Source organism: Oncorhynchus clarkii, chromosome 18 (genome assembly GCF_045791955.1).
Source record: "Oncorhynchus clarkii lewisi isolate Uvic-CL-2024 chromosome 18, UVic_Ocla_1.0, whole genome shotgun sequence".
In the NCBI taxonomy this organism is placed as follows: Eukaryota; Metazoa; Chordata; class Actinopteri; order Salmoniformes; family Salmonidae; genus Oncorhynchus; species Oncorhynchus clarkii.
This window is the reverse complement of record NC_092164.1, coordinates 15,315,283-15,337,264: the sequence shown is the minus strand read 5'-3', so window position 1 is coordinate 15,337,264 and position 21,982 is coordinate 15,315,283. Positions and strand designations below refer to the sequence as shown.

The following is a 21,982-nucleotide window of genomic DNA, read 5'->3' as shown; positions in this document are numbered from 1 at the left end:
CTGTCAGTGTCTTGTACTGCCTGGAGATAAACAGCCCTACCAAACAAGCTCAGACTGATCCACAATACATCAACTGCCTTACTGCCACGGCCTCAGGGTCACTATGTATAACAGCATGATGCAAAACAACATGAAGCTAATATGCGGTCACTACTCTTTACCATGTGGCTCTTTCACATACTGTACATCTACCCATTGGAGTGATTTGCAAAGGGAAAAGGGAATGCAAAACAGGCCTGATCTACCATGGTGTTTCTGTCTATACCTTCTTCACCTCTCTGTGGGACCATAGGGGCCAGCCCCCTGGTCCTGGTAACACAGCTAATAGGCTTTACTGAGCCCAGGAGCATGGTAGGCCAGATGTGCAGGGTGTGTGTGCTAGTGAAGATGTGTGTGTTTGGGTGCGTGTGCACAGCCAGCGTGGTTGGCCAGATGTTTCAGCAGCCATTAACCCTGTGTGTGTGTGTGTGTGTGTGTGTGTGGTCATGACGTTGGCCTGGGGGATAGGTTTGACAGTCATAAATACCTCTTTCCCCATTTTTCCTCTCTCTACCCTACTGATGTTACATTTGCAAACCCCTCTGGTTAACATAGAGATTCTGGGAACATCAGAAGGTGGGGGGAAATGAACTATATTCTGGTAATCTGACCAATGGAACATATGCGTTGGTACTTAATGAATATGATGTCAGTTCAGTTGTCATCTGAGACATTCTCATCAATGATCAGATGACGTAAACTCTACAGTGGAAAGTCTACACATCAGAGTTATCGGATTCACATGGAATTGTTGTTCAATTTAAATGTTTGAATATGAAATTATTTGTGATGGGATGAAATGTGATTTTAGCTTCTAAAATGTGAGATTTGGGTTTTCATAAGATAGGGGCGGGCAACTGATTGAGCAGAGCCCTGTGAAGGGACATGGGCTATAAAACTTTTCAAACACGCCCTCCTCTCCCTTCCTATACAAGCTCTTGACGACAATGTAACCTCCTGTTCCGAGGACGTGAGGACGACGATCCGATGTCAGAATGGTTCAGATAATAACTACAGAACGAAGCCAACATCAGCGTGAGTTTATGTTGCGAATGGTATGAACTTTGAACTCTTATTCACTACAAAAGTGATACCTCCTAGCCTTTGAGTTAGCAACAGCCTCAGCAAACGAGGGTTAGGAAGGAACAGACAGAGTATCCCGTCTACCACACAACGAAGTTACTACAACGTATTACATTTTCCAGCAGAGACATTCTTCAAAGGACAAAAGACTCGGTTGGGCAACACGGCCTTCCATCTACCACGAACCTACCGAAGCGCAGCTCAGAGTAAATATTTATTGCATTTTCCTTTTCCAAATGGGCGGTAATTTAGAATGCATAAGATACTGTATTTACGATAGCACAGCTTCGCCCTTTGTTCCTCAGTCTTCCCGCTCTTTCACTCAAACCCAGCCCCTTTTCTTTTGTGTAACCAGCTGTCATATCTGTTCTGCCCGCTAGGGACGTTTTCCTTTTTGAAGTAATTTGTAATCAAGTTATGATTTAAATATGTGTAATTCTGTGTGATTAGTTAGGTATTTAGTCAATAAATAATTAAACCCAATTTTGTATTGCTGATTCAATTTGTTAGCCAGGGTTCGTGCAGATAACCAAGAATTTACAACTTTCAGATAAAACTGAATTAAGATGATGATTAATATTGACTGCTATTGATGTAAAATATTACTAGGTCTTTAAAAGTTTATTCGGAAGATAAAAGCTCTATAAATATTATTTTGTGGTGCCCGACTCTCTAGTTAATTACATTTACATGATTAGCTCAATCAGGTAATATTAATTACGGAGAAATTATTTTATAGAATAGCATGTCATATCACTTAATCCGGCATAGCCAAAGACACGACAGTGTGTGTGTGTGTGTGTGTGAGAGAGGCCATGTAAAGTAGACGACATCAAACTATAATCACTTAAACCCCTGAGAGCAAAGCAGAGCAGAGCAGAGGCAGGCAGGCAGGCAGGCAGGCAGCCAGGCAGGCAGCCAGGCAGCCAGGCAGGCCAGTCTATAAGACTCAATCTGGACGAGCGGCCAGGCTGACCATGTGAGATCCCCCAGGGCTTTGTCGTCCCTCACTGACTGTTGCATTTTGAATGTGTGACCGTGCCAACGTGTTGAGAGATCAGGCCTCCCCAGCCCCCCCTGCACCTTCATATGGCTGTTCTTGCTATTATAGTAACCATCAGGCTCTGTCTGGAGGCCAGGCTGATTTTCAAAACTACCAACCAAGATGTTAGCGTGTCAGAATTGTGTTCCATGTACGGGGTGAACTGAGATGGTTGGTGTGACTCATTCTAGGCGACCGTGTGGTAATCTGAAATCAACACCCTCTCCACCGCGTAGAACAACAGTCCCCAAGCATACGTGCCTGTGTCAGTGTGTTTGGTTTGGCCCCACCAGTTGAGAGATCTCAGGCTGACTACGTGTTCAGCTCCAGTCCTGCACCTGTGTTGTGACCTCACCTCACCTGATCTCACCTCTGTAGAAACATAACATCAACTGGCTAGAGAGAGAGAGAGAGAGGGAGAGAGAGGGAGAGAGAGATGCAGAGGGACAGATGAATAAAGAAAGAGTAACTGAGAAAGAGAGAGAGGGGAAATTAATAACCACTCCCTTCTCCAGCGCCAGCCTGAACTGGAGGACTGTAGTAATTGATACATAGAGAGGCAGGATGGTAATGATCAATGTGCAGAGGTAATAGAAGGTAATATAATTTCTGTCATCCCCAGTGCTCTCGAGCGGCTAGATGTTCTTTACCATTCGGCCATCAGATTTGCCACCACTGCTCCTTATAGGACACATCACTGCACTCTATACTCCTCTGTAAACTGGTCATCTCTGTATAACCTTCGCAACACCCACTGGTTGATGCTTATTTATAAAACCCTCTTAAGCCTCACTCCCCCCTATCTGAGATATCTACTGCAGCCCTCATCCTCCACATACAACACCCGTTCTGCCAGTCACATTCTGTTAAAGGTCCCCAAAGCACACACATCCCTGGGTCGCTCGTCTTTTCAGTTCGCTGCAGCTAGCAACTGGAATGAGCTGCAACAAACACCCAAACTGGACAATTTTATCTCAATCTCTTCATTTAAAGACTCAATCATGGACACTCTTACCGACAGTTGTGGTTGATTTACATGATGTATTGTTGACTCTACCTTCTTGCCCTTTGTGCTGTTGTCTGTGCCCAATAATGTTTGTACCATGTTTTGTGATGCTACCATGTTGTGCTGCTGCCATGTTGTGTTGCTAACATGGTATGTTGTTGTCTTAGGTCTCTCTTTATGTAGTGTTGTCTCTCGTCGTGACGTGTGTTTTGTCCTTATATATGTATGTATAAACATTTTTTTGTATCCCAGCCCCCATCCCCGCAGGAAGCCTTTTGCCTCTAGGTAGGCCATCACTGTAAATAAGAATGTTATTAACTGACTTGCCTAGTTAAATAAAGGTTAAATAAAATGTAGATCTAGGAGCTACTACATGCAACAGCAGGTACACTCTCCTCCCCTCCTCTCATCCCCTCCCCTCCTCCCCTCCTCTCCTCTCCTCCCGTCCCCTCCTCCCCTCCCCTCCCGTCCTCTCCTCTCCTCTCCTCTCCTCTCCTCTCCTCTCCTCTCCTCTCCTCTCCTCTCCTCTCCTCTCCTCATCCCCTCCCCGCTGTTACTGTGTTAGACAGAGCACTGAGCCCAGAGAACTATAGTACTACCAGCTGAGTCACTCATTACACAGAGACACACTTGAGTTTTCCAGTTGAATGGTATTGCATAACACTGCACTGTTTCCCAGCCATGAGCTAACAGTGAACTAAGGAGTGTAAACAGTCCATGAGAGATTGTCTTTGGAGGAAACATCTCGCCTGTCCCAGTTGTTTCATCTCACTGAAGAGGAAAGGAAAGGAGACAAGGAGAGGAGAGGAAGCCAGGGTGTGGCTATTACATAATACCTGCTCCAGGTTCCCATTAGTCTTTATGTCACACTGAACCAGCCCAACTATGGAATGCCATAACTACACTGCTGACATATCATCAATACTTCTGCACACTGAAGGTGACTGTTACATTAAATAGCCAATAGAAAAAGGCTCATGACTCCGCGTTGCTATACAAACCACATATGTTCCCTATTCGTTTTTGTGGCTTAACGCTACAACATAAACTCTACATCAGCACCGTATTATTAACATGCCGGTTATTCACTGGGGACAGAGTTTCATAGAGAAAGATATTCCCAGATATTCACCTACTTCTGTGTCTATCGGGGTCACCGGGGCAGAACACAGTAGCAGCAGCTCTTTATAAAAGCCCACCTGACAGAGGTAGAGGGATCTGTCTATACAGCCTTATGCTGAGGGAGGCTACAGTAACTCAGCCTACATATCCACTCCTGTCCTATTCAATCAAAACCAATGGTCACACTACATTTTTACATGATCATAGTTGCACATACAGTAAGTCTTTTAGCTACGTATACGGAATTGTAATGTTGCAGTGAAATGACATTTGGGGCATGACGAAACATAGGCCTAGGTACTAACTGCATTCCACACATGTGGTTCATAGAATGTGTAGCCTAGTGTTAATTAAATAACACCTCATCCAAGCAGTAGTCTGCTGTAAGACTCAGTACAGGACAGCTCCAGTGCTGCTAGGTGACCTAAACTGGGACATGCTTAACACCCCAGGCCATCCTACAATCTAAATTTGACGCCTTCAATCTCACACAAATTATCAATGAACCCACCAGGTACAACCCCAAAATCCGTAAACACGGGCACCCTCATAGATATCATCCTAAACCAACTTGCCCTCCAAATATACCTCTGCTGTTTTCAACAACAATCTCAGCGATCACTGCCTGCATCCGTAATGGGTCTGCGGTCAAACGACCACCCCTCATCACTGTCAAACGCTCCCTAAAACACTTCAGCGAGCAGGCCTTTCTAATCGACCTGGCCCGGATATCCTGGAATGATACTGACCTCATCCCGTCAGTAGAGGATGCCTGGTTATTCTTTAAAAAGTGCCTTCCTCACCATCTTAAATAAGCATGCCCCATTCGAGAAATGTAGAACAAGGAACAGATATAGCCCTTGGTTCTCTCCAGATCTGACTGCCCTTGACCAGCACAAAAACATCCTGTGGCGTTCTGCATTAGCATCGAATAGCCCCCGTGATATGCAACTTTTCAGGGAAGTTAGGAACCAATATACACAGGCAGTTAGAAAAGCTAAGGCTAGCTTTTTCAAGCAGAAATTTGCATCCTGTAGCACAAACTCAAAAAAGTTCTGGGACACTGTAAAGTCCATGGAGAATAAGAGCACCTCCTCCCAGCTGCCCACTGCACTGGGGCTAGGAAACACTGTCACCACCGATAAATCCACTATAATTGAGAATTTCGATAAGCATTTTTCTATGGCTGGCCATGCTTTCCACCCCCCACAGCCTCCCCCATTTCTCCTTCACCCAAATCCAGATAGCTGATGTTCTGAAAGAACTGCAAAATCTGGACCCCTACAAATCAACCGGACTAGACAATCTGGACCCTCTCTTTCTAAAATTATCTGCCGAAATTGTTGCAACCCCTATTACTGGCCTGTTCAACCTCTCTTTCGTATCGTCTAAGATTCCCAAAGATTGGAAAGCTGCCACGGTCATCCCCCTCTTCAAAGGGGGAGACACTCTAGCCCCAAACTGCTACAGACCTATATCTATCCTACTCTGCCTTTCTAAGGTATTCGAAAGCAAAGTAAAAAAATTGATTACCGACCATTTCGAATCCCACCGTACCTTCTCCGCTATGCAATCTGGTTTCAGAGCTGGTCATGGGTGCACCTCAGCCACGCTCAAGGTCCTAAAATATATCATAACCGCCATTGATAAGAGTACTTTGATTGATACATTGATACTGTGCAGCCGTATTCATCGACCTGGCCAAGGCTTTCGACTCTGTCAATCACCACATTCTTATCGGCAGACTCAACAGCCTTGGTTTCTCAAATGATTGCCTCGCCTGGTTCACCAACTACATCTCTGATAGAGTGACTGACTATCCTACCAATCCTCGACTTCGGCAATGTCATTTACAAAATAGCCTCCAACACTCTACTCAACAAATTGGATGCAGTCTATCACAGTGCCATCCGTTTTGTCACCAAAGCCCCATATACTACCCACCACTGCGACCTGTATGCTCTCGTTGGCTGGCACTCGCTTCATACTCATCGCCAAACCCACTGGCTCCAGGTCATCTACAAGTCTCTGCTAGGTAAAGCCCCGCCTTATCTCAGCTCACTGGTCACCATAGCAGCACCCACTCGTAGCACGCGCTCCAGCAGGTATGTCTCACTGGTCACCCCCAAAGCCAATTCTTCCTTTGGCAGCCTTTCCTTCCAGTTCTATGCTGCCCATGACTCGAACAAACTGAGGAAAAAAAAAAATCACTGAAGTTGGAGACACATATCTCCTTCACTAACTTTAAGCACCAGCTGTCAGAGCAGCTCACAGCTCACTGCACTTGTACATAGCACATCTGTAAATAGCCCATCCAACTACCTCATCCCCATACTGTTACTTATTTATCTTGCTCCTTTGCACCCCAGTATCTCTACTTGCACATTAATCTTCTGCACATCTACCATTCCAGTGTTTACTTCGCCACCATGACCTATTTATTGCCATACCTCCCTTATCCTACCTCATTTGCACACACTGTATATAGACTTGTTCTACTGTATGTTTGTTTATTCCATGTGTAACTCTGTGTTGTTGTATGTGTCGAACTACTTTGCTTTATATTGGCCAGGTCGCAGTTGTAAATGAGAAATTGTTCTCAACTAGCCTACCTGGTTAAATAAATGTGAAATATTTTTTAATGCATGGGGTCTGCTGTAAGGCTCAGTACAGGACAGCTGCTGAATCACTCTGTTAATAAACTCCTTCATCCATGCTACAGTGGGTAGGACAGAGGAAGAGGCTATACTAGCCCAAACCTTCTGGGCCTTCGATACACCAACTCCTCATAGATCATCTTCTCACTTCCTCCTTTTGTTCCAGGAGACACTACACACACAGACCATGGCACAAGATGATATCGTAGCCATCCCGGAGGTTAGGGTTAGCACAGAGTGATAGGAAACAGCAACACCTAAGTCCCAGCGTCCCAGGCTCTTTGTTATTGTAGAGGCCGACTTGTCCCAGTCCCAGGGCTATAAGTCAGTCCACCCAGAGCTGAGTGTTCCCAAGGCTGTGTTTTGTCCCAGGCAGGACCAGACAGGCTCCAGGGGGTGTGAAGTGGTGGATATTAGGCTGTAGCAGGATGGAACCAGACTAATTAGTCTATTTCCATGAATTGCCGACTGGCCGTCTGCTACATGGTGAGAAGACTGATCATTATCCTACTGATTCATGGCACACTGTGACAGACGCTGTTTAACTGTCAATGTTTGGACAGGAAACAAAAATGCTGTTCCTCAAAGTATGATTCATTACTGATGTCAAGTAAATTAAGCAATCTGTATTATCACGGACTGATGAAACTTTAAAGGGTAGTTCCGAGTGGCGCAGTGGTCTAAGGCACTGCATCGCAGTGATAGCTGTGACACTAGAGGTCCTGGTTCAAGTTCTACTAAGTCCAGGCTCTGTCGCGGCCGGGAGACCCATGGGGCGATGCACAGTTGGTCAAGCGTCGTCCGGGGAGGTTTTGGCCAGCCGGGATGTACTTGTCCCATCGCGCTCTAGCGACTCCTGTGGTGGGCCGGGTGCAATGCACGCTGACACGGTCGCCAGGTTTACGGTGTTTCCTCTGACACATTGGTGCGGCTGGCTTCCGGGTTAAGCGGGCATTGTGTCAAGAAGCAGTGCGGCTTGGCTGGGTTGTGTTTCCGACCTTCGCCTCTCCCGAGTCCGTACGGGAGTTGCAGCGTTGGGACAAGACTAATTACCAATTGGATATCAAGAAATCGGGGAGAAAAAGGGGTACCATTTTTCTTTAATACTGCTACACAAACAAGTCATATAAGCAAGGTTGGTTCCTGCATGAGACTGACGGGATACCACACCAGGCTTCTTACCTTGAAACTGAGATACTCCTTTTGGTTCCCAGAGCAATGTTCTGGGTATACTGCCAAATTGCTTAGTCAATCTGTCACTCGCATGAACCCAACCATGACAGGTTTTTAGACAGCAGCATTATTCTAAACATACGATTGAATACACACAGAACATTTCCATCACAATGCATTACTAACGTCAAGTGGAAAAGGTGCAGAGTAACAAAGGTGCAGGTTATCAGTGTGTTCATGTGGCTTCATAAGCAGTATGACTCTCAGAAATGGCTGTGTGACGGCAGCTAGTCTGTTCGTCTGTAGAGTGGTGCCAGGTTTGGTCCTCTCCTCTCTCTTCCAAGGACGGCCACAGCAGCCAGTCATCCACTCACATGGTCTCTGTGTGACTTCCTCAAACAAACCCCCTTTGTCTAAAGCTACCACACACACACACAAACACACACACACACACACACACACACACACACACACACACACACACACACACACACACAGACACACACACACTGCATTCCAGAGACAGGGAAACACCCAACTCAATCCGACAACACTCAAACCAAGTGCACATAAAAACTCAAGATGTTGTCGCCAAAAGATTTTAGCCTTAGGATTCATATCTGTGTTCAACGGTTTCCAAACAAAGCTCCCTGTGACTGATCATCTACATGGTCACACTAGTGTGCATGTTACACCATAGAGGCAGTTCTGTTCTGGGCTAAACAGTCACATGATCACACAGGCCTTAGTCATGTGATGGGGGACTGACTGTGTGGTGGGATCAGACCAGCTGACCCTTCAGCAGGGGTAAATATGTTAAAACCTAATCTGCTCAGCTCTACTGAACACAGGCACTGTGAGGAACACCTCAGAACTCTGTGCTCAGCCAGGTTTGATTATACCTCCACTCCCATCAATTCAAACTTTATAAACTACACAAGCTTCCAACATATAAATGAATGAGATACCAAACCCATTCACAGGGTTGGTTAACTCTTCAGATTCCTCGGGTCTCCATGGAATTAGGTAAATCCACTTTTAGTTCTCGCGCTCCACAAAATGTATTACATTTAGATTCCCTGGTGCCACTAGGGCAGTTTGAAACCCTGATGATGAATGAGTTCACAGAGGTGTGCAATAGTTTTGACTGACTGATTTAGTAAGTTCTTAATAATGAAGGCTGTGATGTTGCTTGTGTTCTAATGTAATGTACTTGTTATTGGATCTTGTTATATTTCTTTAAAATCTTTTGCTTTGTGGTTTCAGGCCACCATTGAAAATGAACACTGGTCTCAACTGGACTCCCCTGATTAAATAAAAGTAGCTAAGAATGTATCAAATGACAATAGAACAGACTCCAAAACAGAAATGCCAAAAAAAGACCTGTCAATTCTAAGTCTGTGTTCAAAAACCTAGTGGGGGTGTAAGTGTGAGCGTCACAGTGAAAGTGTCTCTCTGGTCTCAGTGTAAAAGGTTACTTCGCCATGCACCACCCACATATTGTAACAATGAGGAGGGCTCGTAAAGCTGTGCATTGACATGATTGGGACTTCCTGTATAACACAAACACTTATTTGACAACTTCCTTCACAATAGCTCTGAGAAGCGTAAGTATAAGTATAAATGCCCTGACTTCTGCAGAGGCCGTATCTCAGTAAATGCTGTACAGCCACTGCAGACCTCAGATACAGAGGCTTTAAGGCTGTCTGTCTGTGGTGCTATCTAATCCTCCAGACTAGAGCCAGGCGTGTGTGTGTGTTGGCCCTGTGGCATCACTTCACTACACTCTCACCTTAGCAGCACCAGTCAATCTCCTACTACCTATAAAACATTCACCAGCTAAAGCCAGGACCAAAAATAGCATAGACCTGTCAGGAACCTCCCTGTCATAGAGCTAGGAGCCAGCCAGGGGACAACACAGACCACAGTCACAGCTCTGACTCCTTTAACCTTTTATTTCGTTAGTTTTGAATGAAAACATTGAACATCGATACCAGTGAAAGTTTTGAACGGAGAGAGTTGAGGTTATTTTTTTCTGACTTGAAGCCGAATTGTTTTGACTAGCAGAAATCGCTCTTCACACTCACTCAACGTGCAGCCAGGCATAACAACCCAATACCTCTCCGTCAGATCACTGATAGCAGCCTCGCTCTTCTCTCCTAAACGCTTCAAATCGATCTGTGGGCACATTGTATCCACTCACCTCACCAGGCGTTTGATAGACAAAAGGCTGCCAGCAAGAGCCAGCTATCTTTAAATAGATCATTTAGCAGATTACAGGCCTAGACAGAGGGATTTCTAAGCACGCAGAGACAAAAGGACATGGTAGGGAAGTGATACTGAAACAATGGAAATCTGCAAAGTAAAAGTTGAAAAATAATGTCTTTGTGAGATCAGATTAGGCAATTAAGCAAATTGTAATACTTGTATCATTACGGTGCCTCAGCCCACTCACAATGTGGACAACGAATACGATCATCTGTGATATTTGATCACAGGATATGACACAGATATACACACACATACATACACTGAATGTACAAAACATTAAGGTCACCTGCTCTTTCCATGACAGACTGACCAGGTGAATCAAATCTAAATTTATTGGTCACATACACATGGTTAGCAGATGTTATTGGTCACATACACATGGTTAGCAGATGTTATTGGTCACACACACATGGTTAGCAGATGTTATTGGTCACACACACATGGTTAGCAGATGTTATTGGTCACACACACATGGTTAGCAGATGTTATTGGTCACACACACATGGTTAGCAGATGTTATTGGTCACATACACATGGTTAGCAGATGTTATTGGTCACACACACATGGTTAGCAGATGTTATTGGTCACACACACATGGTTAGCAGATGTTATTGCGAGTCTGACAAAATACTTGTGCTTTTAGTTCCGACGGTTCAGCAATATCTAACAATTCCCCAACAACTATCTAATACACACAAATCTAAGTAAAAAAATGGAATAAGAATATAAATATATGGATGAGCAATGACAGAAGGACATAGGCAAGATGGTATAGAATACAGTATATACATATGAGATGAGTAATGCAAGATATGTAAACATTATTAAAGTTGCATTATTGAAGTGACTAGTGATCCATTTACTAAAGTGGCCAATGATTTCAAGTCTGTATGTTGGCAGCAGCCACTCAATGTTAGTGATGGTTGTTTAACAGTCTGATGGCCTTGAGATAGAAGCTGTTTTTCAGTCTCTCGGTCGCAGCTTTGATGCACCTGTACTGACCTCGCCTTCTGGATTGTAGCGGTGTGAACAGGCAGTGGCTCGGGTGGTTGTTGTCCTTGATGATCCTTTGACATCGAAAGTGTCCTGGAGGGCAGGTAGTTTGGGAAAGGGGGATACCTAGTCAGTTGTACAACTGAATGCATTCATCTGAAATGTGTCTTCTGCATTTAACCCAACCCCTCTGAATCAGAGAGGTGTGGGAGGCTGCCATAATCGACATCACCCATGGCCACACAGTCATGGGTGAACAGAGAGTACAGGAGAGGGCTGAGCACGCACCCTTGTGGGGCCCCAGTGTTGAGGATCAGCGAAGTGGAGATGTTGTTCCCTACCTTCACCACCTGGGGGTGGCCCATCAGGAAGTTCAGGACCCAATTGCACAGGGTGAGGTTTCGTATAGCTATAATGATTGGTTGACATTAGGTGGGGTCAGGAGTTCCTGTATAAACACAAACTCACTTCTTTGACAACTTCCTTCACAGCAGCTCTGCATGAAAGCTATGATCCCTTATTCATTTACTTGTTAAATCCCCCTCAATCAGTGCAGATGAAGGGGAGGAGACAGGTTAAAGAAGGATTTTTAAGCATTGAGACATGGATTGTGTGTGTGCCATTCAGAGGGTGAATGGGCAAGACAAGATATTGAACTGCCTTTGAACGGGGTATAGTAGTAGGTGTCAGGCGCAAGTTTCCTGTGTGTATCAAGAAAGGTCGACCACCCAAAGGACAGTGTATATTTATGCCTACTTTAGTCAGTGGTGACACAATGACCTCAGAAACCCCCCATTCCAGCACTTTCCATGTCCTCACAATCCACTCAACCACAGTTCAGAGCATGAAGAGATTGTTTTTATTACCCAGACAATTCAATTTGACTTCCATCACCACATTATTATAAAGCCTCTCTCTCATTCCCCCACCCCTTCTCTCTCTCTCATTCCCCCACCCCTTCTCTCTCTCATTCGCCCAACCTTTCCCCTTTTCCTGTGAGTGTGTAATGCTGCTGTCTCACCCCAGGTCTCCTGGCTGGTGGGCGGTCACATGATGATCCAATGACCCAGTACTCCAGGGAAACAAAATCCCTCTGTCTACACTGAGGTCTTCCTCTGTGAGACTGAGGTCTTCCCTCTGTGAGACTGAGGTCTTCCTCTGTGAGACTGAGGTCTTCCTCTGTGAGACTGAGGTCTTCCTCTATGAGACGGAGGTCTTCCTCTATGAGACTGAGGTCTTCCTCTATGAGACTGAGGTCTTCCTCTGATGATCAGAGACAACAGAGTTGTAGCAGGATCTTGTTAGAACATGGTACAATTCAGGAAAATATAATTATCTTTGATTAATAGGAGATGGTGTGTGTTTTTCATGTCAAAACAGAATGACACTATCAGATTTCTGCTGCAGAGAACACATCCTTACGTGATGAAGACCAAAGTTAAAATTCAGACTGCCATGTCTTTGTTCTAGTTTTCAGACGACCTTTCTTGTACATTATGTATGACAGACAAGCCATAGACAGTCAATCACGAGTGTTTAAAATGTTTTCTATGACGATGTTGAAAGGTCAGAGGTCACAGCCTAAACACATCAGCAGTGTGACGTCTATAGAACCAACCATTAACTTCTAATCAAACTAGTCTTTGTGCTCCATTATAACCCTGAAAAGGGTTTTTTAAAAGGGGATCACACACTGGTTTTCCGCTCCGCTCGTCCGGACACGGGCCAGAGAGCTGGGTGCATGAACCCTGATGTCCTTGGTCGTCGCTGTAGGAACAGGAGGAGGATTTATATTATGGTAAGCTGCACCACGGCTCTCACCTATGGTGTTGACACAGTGGATAAAATAGTACTACGCCTCAGTGTGTTTCATTAGCTCCCTATCAGCCGTGAAATAAAGCTGCCACCTGTGCCCTCAGCCACTCCCCCCTCTCTTTCATCTCCTCTCTCCATCTCTTCCTCTTTTACTCAGTGACAGTCTGTTTCAAGGAGGCTCAAGACACCCCCCTCTCCCCATCTTACACTCATTCACAATTTATTCCAAGGACAGACAGTGTCTCCAAGTTGTCATGGCACATTCTTCAAGAATTCTGACAATTATTTAACCATTAGCTCCTCATTTCCATCCCAGCAGGGGACCGTGAGGAGGGACGTCCATTTGTAACTAGTTGCTCGTCAATAATCTGATTAATATCAGTCATAATAGATCAAAGGGAATGTCACGCTCTTTCTCTCTCATAGTGTATTTCCAGGCTGAGTGTGCCGTTCATCAAGTCTAGAAGTTGAGAATCTCTCCTATTCGAACAGTGAGGACTTTCACGCTTCACTTCACTAAGGTCCTATCAAACTGACAAACGCTCATCCACCATCCATTGCTATTACATCACCACTGTCTGCTGTGCTAGGCTGGCTCATTCTCCTCTGACACCGCTGTGGATAGGTAGAGGGGCTCTGTTCTCTAGGACAGAATGTCCTGAACGATCCCTCCACATAGAAATGTATTGTGTAGAATGAACACTGTATGATTGGACAATGTTCTATCTACATTCAGTTGTATGAATGTGTGGTGCTGGGCTGCTTTCATCCTGACATCACTGTAGATTAGAACCGTTTCAGTTGGATCACATGGAACAGGTTTTGAGCAGCTCCCTCTGGGCTCTGGGACCAGTGACCTAATAACAAAACACTGCTAAAAGAAAGGGAGTACTGTCATTGAGATTGGATTGAGCCTAAAGCCATTTCAACCTTTTGACATGCACCTGAGCAATGTTCCTGTCTCTGTGTGATCTCTAAAGAATGAGTGTGTGCTGTGTAGTGAGATCTGATTCTCTGAGGGGGATGGCATTAAGGGTTATGCCCCCCTTTATCAGCACTCTTTATCAGCACCTGGCCGTGTTGCTGCTCCAGTTTCAACTGTTCTGCCTGCGGCTATGGAATCCTGACCTGTTCACCGGACGTGCCACCTGTCCCCGACCTATTATTTGACCATGCTAGTCATTTATGAACATTTGAACATCTTGGCCATGTTCTGTTATAATCTCCACCCGGCACAGCCAGAAGAGGACTGGCCACCCCTCATAGCCTGGTTCCTCTCTAGGTTTTGGCCTTTCTAGGGAGTTTTTCCTAGCCAACGTGCTTCAACACCTGCATTGCTTGCTGTTTGGGGTTTTAGGCTGGGTTTCTGTACAGCACTTTGAGATATCAGCTGATGTACGAAGGGCTATATAAATAAATTTGATTGGATTTGATTTAGTGTTCCTATCCAAGGGCCCGCAACCAACACGTGGAACATTACCAAGTTCAACCACTCACTGGCTCAATCTCTCCTGATGTGGCCTTTTCTGCTTCATTAAATCACTGCAATCCATCATCAGCCTCTTGATCCACAGGGCCCTCCCTGTGTAGGTTGATACTCAGCAGTACGGTTGGTAATACTGGAGCTGTAGCAGCTCAATAGTTATAGGCAGGGCCAAAGGTATACAGAGTTTGGTGGTCAACTTGCTTTGAGATTCTAGAATTATGATGGGCACCATGTTGGAACCAAATGAATGGAAAGTAGAATATTATTGTTATTGGATGGAAAGGAATTAACCGGATACTTAAAGGAGAGCAACAAGACAAAATGGATTAAGGAGGAGCTCAGTGGATCCCTGTTCAAGAAGTAGCCCAGTTTGTCCGCACAGAGAGGCAGACAGACACACGTACAGTATGAGGGTGTTAAGTCATATGTTATTACCACCTGGCTGAAAGACCCTGGACCGAGAGACACAGAGGGTGGGTGCAGTGAGGTGTGATAACACTGTGATTACACAGCTCACACAGTTCTAATACCGCTATTTAACCTGGCTACAGTTAGAGCTTCGACTCAAGCTTCCCGTATTGATCTATGAGTGAGGTCTTCAGGGGAAATACGTACTCATGTCCATTGAGAGTTGCATAGTATTTTCATGCATCAATCTCTTTATCTCAGAAAAATGGTTTTAAAGAGACCAAGCATATTACATAATTTTGTATTGTACAGTACAGCTTTTGAATTGATGTAATTTGCACAACAACAACATTTTTTGATCAGATAAAATGTTTGTGTGAACTTTAGAAACCCCTGACCGGATCCTAAGTCTAAACACTAACGACAAGTGGTGTCATGGCCCGTTATCCGTTTAGCTCAAATCCTACTAATCCCAAAACGTCCCTCCTGTCCCGTTCTGTCCCTAGAAACACAGCACAACAGTCACAACACCATACATATGCAGTAGACCCTGTGTAAGTATCCCACTGGTGGACACAGATGCTGTAGTACTGTATTACTGACTATCAGGAATAATGAAACACTAAGAACATGCTATACAGTACATCTGATATAACAGAGTATAGGCTACTTTACATAATGGTAACATTACATGCTCATGAGTTTCCCTTTCAAAGCAAGTTAATTCAATATCTTCTTGTCCCAGTTGGAGAGATCCATTGTGCAGTTAGATATGATCATTTACATGTCTGTATATTCACCTCATAATCACCTCTCAACAACATGACCCCATTATATCATGACATGGTTCTAGTGTTTCATTAAGGTCCCTCCCCCTGGCGAGTATAAATGAGATTATCTATCTATGTGGACAGCGAGAGAGAGAGAGAGAGAGAGAGAGAGAGCTCCCCCACTCCTAACCTAATCCCAAGGAGACAGGAAGTCAGCAGGAGAGAGACTTCCTGTCCAGACGAGCTGATTAGTCAGCAGCCAAACAGCCACGGCCAGAGAGTTTCAGGCTCTGTCCCACCTTTCTAGTATTGACCAGTGTGTTACTGTTGTGTGCTTGTGTCTGTCGGTCGGTCGCCCAATCTGCTTCATACATGTTTCATCGCTCACCTTCGTGTTAATGAATAATGCATTACTGTCTCTATGCTGTTGTTGTTTCTATGTTTCTGTCTATGATTTTGTACTTGTGTTTTGAGTGAACCCTCAGGAATAGGGAAGAGTAGCTGCTGCGGGAACCAAATAATTGAATAGCGAACAGATGTCATTGGCTGAGACTGATGACAGAATCATGACATGTTAACAAGGAGGAGATGGTGGAAAAATGCATAAAAAGACAACCAGGAGAGGAACAGCGGGCACCTTGTGAAAACTGACAGCTACAAAGATTACAGTGCTGCTTTTGAACACTTTGGCGGGAATGACAATTTGAAATTGTCAACCTAAAAAAGGTACACTTGCATAACTGTGTGTGTGTGTAAAAATCTTCTCCTCTCCTCTTTTTCTCCTCCTCTTTTCTCCTAACGCCAGACAGCATTACTACGCATTAGATCAAAGTTCAGGGGGGCCCGAGCTTTTCGTTACACATTACACTCTCGCTCTCTCCACAGTCCCCTCGTGACTAACTAACCCAGTGCGTACTGCATCCAAGGGCTTGCCTCCCTCTACTCACTGTCACAGGACTGCAGGACTGCCCATCAAAAGTTACAGTATGTTATTCAATAGTCATGTATGTAGTGAAGTCCTATGGGTGTAGGTTATTAGCCAATCACCAAGACGACATCACTATTTGCTCTTCTTTAATTCACGCCTATCATCTCTCAACAGAGCGAGGCTGTGTGAATCAGAGTCTGTCTGTCTGTCAGCCTGTCTGTTTGCTGATAAACACACGTCTCAACACGCGGCTACAGTCATGGCCTTCAGAGGTGACGCGCTGGATGACTCGCATGTATACCCCGACTAATCCATTGATGTTCTGTGTAGTTTTGTTGTTGAGCCAAAGATGCCATGTTATTGAGGTGATCCATTCATCACAAATAATCACTGAAGCACAAAATTGAATAAACTGAAGTTTCTCTCCGCCACAATTCAGATCTATAAGCAGTATGCATATTAAGCCCAGAGAGCCAGGTGTGTGCACTGGGCAGCTACCCTTTAATACCTGAGAGCACCACACTATGTCTCATTCATTCAGTTAAATGTCTACAGTCAGTAATATGTCCATAAGCTTCTTCAAATGCCTCGGACCCCGTGGCCTCATGGGAGCAGCCCTCTGGATTAGCGCCAAACACGCATTACTGTACTGAACTGGATAACCCACAGCCCTTAGTCTCCGCTGTAAGCTATTGATTTCCCCAGCAGCACACATCAACCCTAAAACCACTGGATTACGAAATCTCCACAAAACTATGCTAGACATATGGTCTACTGTGTGGTAATGGGATGTGTTCCTGCCTGGTCATAAAGACAGAAGGAGTGTTTGTTAGCTTTAGGTAAACCAGTGGAGGCTGGTGGGAGGAGCTATAGGAGGATGGGTTCATTGTAATAGCTGGAATAGAACGGTATCAAAACACATCCAACATATGGAAACCATGTTTGAATCCGTTCCATTTATTCCATTCATTACAATGAGCACGTCCTCCTATAGCTCCTCCCACCAGCCTCCTCCCACCAGCCTCCTCTGATGTAAACTTATGAACAGGTGGTTTATGGACATCTGTAATATTTTTTGCTTAATCTTTTAACATGCAACACAGAACATAAATAAATTGGTAGAAGTGTGTATTTGCACTGTTGGGTTGTTGTTGTTTTACATAACTTTACCAGGGGTCTCTACCTGAGTTCAATTCCATTATTGTTATGTTTAAATTTCAGTCAATGATTCAGTTTTCAATCATTATTCTTCCTAAATTAAAACATACTGAATTGATGGTTTGGCGTGTGCTGTTAATTACGTCTGTCATTGCGCACATCAGTTTGATTTTATCCTATCTGCAGACCAATGTGCGCTTATATCATAATCTATTTCATGAAAAAGACATGAGGTGACATTGATGCTGTATCAGCAGTCAGCACAGGTTCCTGGTGATGACAGAAGACAAACATATATCAATAAATGATTTTGTCAGCAACTAGGCTATAAGGGACTAACTACTCTGTTAAGCTCGAGGAACAATTGTAGAACCCTATAGACTTAAATTGTGGTTTAAATGCAACTGTGATGATTTGCTCTTTCCGTATTCTAAGCTGAGTCCATACTTCACCTTACAGAGTCAAGACGATAGTGACGTTGTGCAATTCAAATAGTTTAAACTGACCCATTAAAAACTCCTTGCTTAATGTATTGTAATTGTTATGATGTAGCCTATTTAACCTTTTACACTCTAGGGAATTGGTCGATATGGATAGGGCTAAATGGAAATGTTTCCTACAGAAGAAACATTAAAATGCATAACCATTGTAGCAACTGAAAGGGAACAGTTTGAAGAAAATTATGAGACGAAAGATGAGTACACAACAACTCACCGGACAAAAAAAAAAACATCCAACATTACACTTGATTTTATGTACATTTTACATTTACGCCACATTTGTTGATAACGAAATCTGAAAATACTCTAGACACATTCAGTAACCTGATAAGACTATCCCTGGAAAATGTGGGGTAGGTGCAACATAAAACAAAAACATTTGTTTTTTGTTTTAAACAACGTTTGAGTGAGAGGACTAACTGGTGTCTCCAAGTGACCACACCTCTCCAAAGTGTGTACAGTCCCTAAGCAATTTCAATGCACTTTTAATGACTCAAAGAAGAGTCTTCAACTATAAGGTACTTTTTTGCTCTCCTAGCTGTGACGTTGAGGAACTAGAGCAAGCACACTGGTAATTATTTAATTTGGAACACACCTGAATCGGCGCTATCACACAATTACTGTTGTTTACACAACCCAAAAACGGTCCGTTATAAATCGCAATCTAGGTCAGGTGGGCATGATTTGAAAGCTTGTTCTATTGCCAACATGACTAGCTAAGTTATAAAATACGATCTAACAGCGTTTACGAGGCAATTCAGAGAAACAAATCGTACTTTTGGTGTACATAGAAAGGAGTCATTAGTGCATTCGGGTGCGTGTGCCAAGACACATTTTCTTCACAATAAACAAAGTCTTATTCTGTTCAGAACAACAAAGAGTATGACGACATGTAACTGTACATAAAACATAATGGTCATAAACGTTGACACTGTATACGACATGAGTTTTATAATGTGAAGTTCACATTTGGACTCACTGATTGGCTTGCCTGTATGACATCAAAGCGGTATTTACTATAATCCTCAATGTCTCATATTTCAAAATACATTAAGTCATCTTAATTTATTCAGACAACAAAACATTTGCAAATGTTGCCCAATTAGCGGGTGGGATAGGGGCAATATTTTGTCTTCCGTGGTCCTCAAATTCAGAAAGGGTGTCAAGTCAAAACCCACACAGCGCTGTGAAGCGCATAGCCAGAGCTCTGACGTCATGTATAGAGTGTTCCTGTACAGCCACTACGTTCCAATTTAGGAGTTTATTAGTGCGGAAATCTGCCATTTCAACCGGTATATGGGTACGAGTGTATAGGGGAACATAGGAAATGGAAACGCATAATTGTTCAAAGAAACACAACAATGTTTCATTAAAGAATAGACTGTAAAGCCGCAACCACCTGACCAACAAGTTGGTAGCCTAGACCCCATATACTTTTATTTTGGCACAACCAAATGGATCCCAAGAAAGTAATTCAATGCAATAGGCTACTTACCCATCTGGTGATGAACTTGCGAATAGAGCTAAAATCCATTCTTTAACAGGTACCAGCTGCTCCAAGCAATTTCTTTTTGGCCGTCTTCTTAATCTTTTGACGCTAGCTAATTTTTTATTTCTACTCTATACTCCATGACTTTCGGACGGTCCCCCTTTTCTGCCTAAGAACTATAATAGTCTGGGTGCGACTATTGTAATCCTATACGCTCAGTCACCTATTTGTCTCTCTATGAAAGGTAAAGCTCAAATGTCCACGCGCTTTCATAGTTCTGGTTTCATTCATATGCTGACATGTTAGTCTATGATTCAGCAGCCAGTGCGGTATTCTTTTCCCCTAATGTTTCAGACGCAAAGTCCCCTACTTCTACTAGTCAGAAGTAGCGTCTTCTTTTTCCTCTCCTGCCTTCCTCGCGCCGGTAATCTTCTTGGCTCTCAGCTGTGGGAAATAACAGTTTTTCTTCCATCATAGGCTACGTCACTGGGAGCCATAAGCGCTTGCGCACTCTAGTGTCACACACTTACCAACTGGAATGTATCAGCTTCGGTCAGGCATGCATGCTCATGTCTTTTCTCAGCAGAATCGCTTAAAACTTCTTCAGGATTGGTGGGTCCCCTGCGGATGGTTGAGCTAATGTAGATTTATGCGATTAGCATGAGGTTGTAAATAACAAGAACATTTCCCAGGACATAGACATATCTGATATTGGCAGAAAGCTTATATTCTTGTTAATCTAACTGCACTGTCCAATTTACAGTAGCTATTACAGTGAAATAATACCATGCTATTGTTTGAGGAGAATGCATAGTTTTGAACATGAAAAGTTATTAATAAACAAATTAGGCCCATTTGGGCAGTCTTGATACAACATTTTGAACAGAAATGCAATGGTTCCTTGGATCAGTCTAAAACTTTGCACACACACTGCTGCAATCTAGTGGACAAAATCTAAATTGCACCTGGGCTGGAATAATACATTATGGCCTTTCTTTTCCATTTCAAAGATGATGGTACAAAACAAAAAAATACAAAACGGTTGTTTTTTTCTTTGTATTATCTTTTACCAGATTTAATGTGTTATATTCTAATACATTCCTTTCACATTTCCACAAACTTCAAAGTGTTTCCTTTTAAATGGTACCAAGAATATGCATATCCTTGCTTCAGAGCCTGATCTACAGACAGTTAGATTTGGGCATGTCATTTTGGGTAAAAATTGGGGGGGGGGGGAAAGGGTCCAATCCTATAGATGTTCTTAACTAATTCACAAAACTGTTGCACTAAGAGTTAGAAACAAAATTGAATGGCAAATTCCCCATTAATGCATGGCAGTGAACCATGGTAAAGTTTTGGACCATAAAGCCTAATTCATTTTGGCACGTGCAGGCTACAATAAACTTAAATCAAAAAGTGTGTGTGTGTGTTTGTGAGAGGGAGAAAGAGAGAGTTCACAAACCTGCTCTACTAACACGCTGAAGCCTCAGGGCCAGAACATCCAATCAATCAGATCAAGCCAAATTACAACACAGTCAAAACAAAACATGGCACCCAGTAGAGGAAAAGCTGTGCAACCACTGCACCACAGCAAAACCCAAAACAGAGCTGTATTTCCTGACAAAATGTCACAAATTTAAAACAATTAGAGAGAGTGTCATTTCCCCCAAATTTGAAACCCTTTCTCAAGGTTTCAAAGACCTCTCTGATGAGGATAGGCTAACTGTCCTGTTGCGGGAGGACGCAGATAGGTGTGCGTTGGCAGCGCACTACATTGCTGCCTGCCATACAATGAGGGACAGTGTCATGCCAATAAAGATAATTGAATTGAATTGAGAGAGAGCGACTTGAATCAGTTATAGAACCTATTGCCCTTTTATGGTTGTGAGGTCTGGGGTCCGCTTTCCAACCAATAATTCACTAAATGGGACAAACACCAAATTGAGACTCTGCATGCAGAATTCTGCAAAAAATATCCTCAGTGTACAAAATAAAACACCACATAATGCATGCAGAGCAGAATTAGGCCGATACCCACTAA

General features: G+C 43.7%; 1 protein-coding gene across 7 annotated transcripts in view; it reads right to left on the bottom strand.

Annotated features, from left to right (window-relative positions):
• Window positions 1–20,356, bottom strand: part of LOC139373071 (phospholipid-transporting ATPase IH-like) — a 63,457-nt gene extending 43,101 nt beyond the window's left edge. For all 7 annotated transcript variants that reach the window (XM_071113135.1, XM_071113138.1, XM_071113140.1 and 4 more), the window contains exon 1: window positions 19,948–20,356. In XM_071113135.1, the coding sequence (XP_070969236.1) occupies window positions 19,948–19,986 (39 nt within the window). In that variant the 5' untranslated portion in view covers window positions 19,987–20,356. The remainder of the gene's footprint in view (window positions 1–19,947) is intronic.
• Between the last annotated feature and the right edge of the window lie 1,626 nt (window positions 20,357–21,982).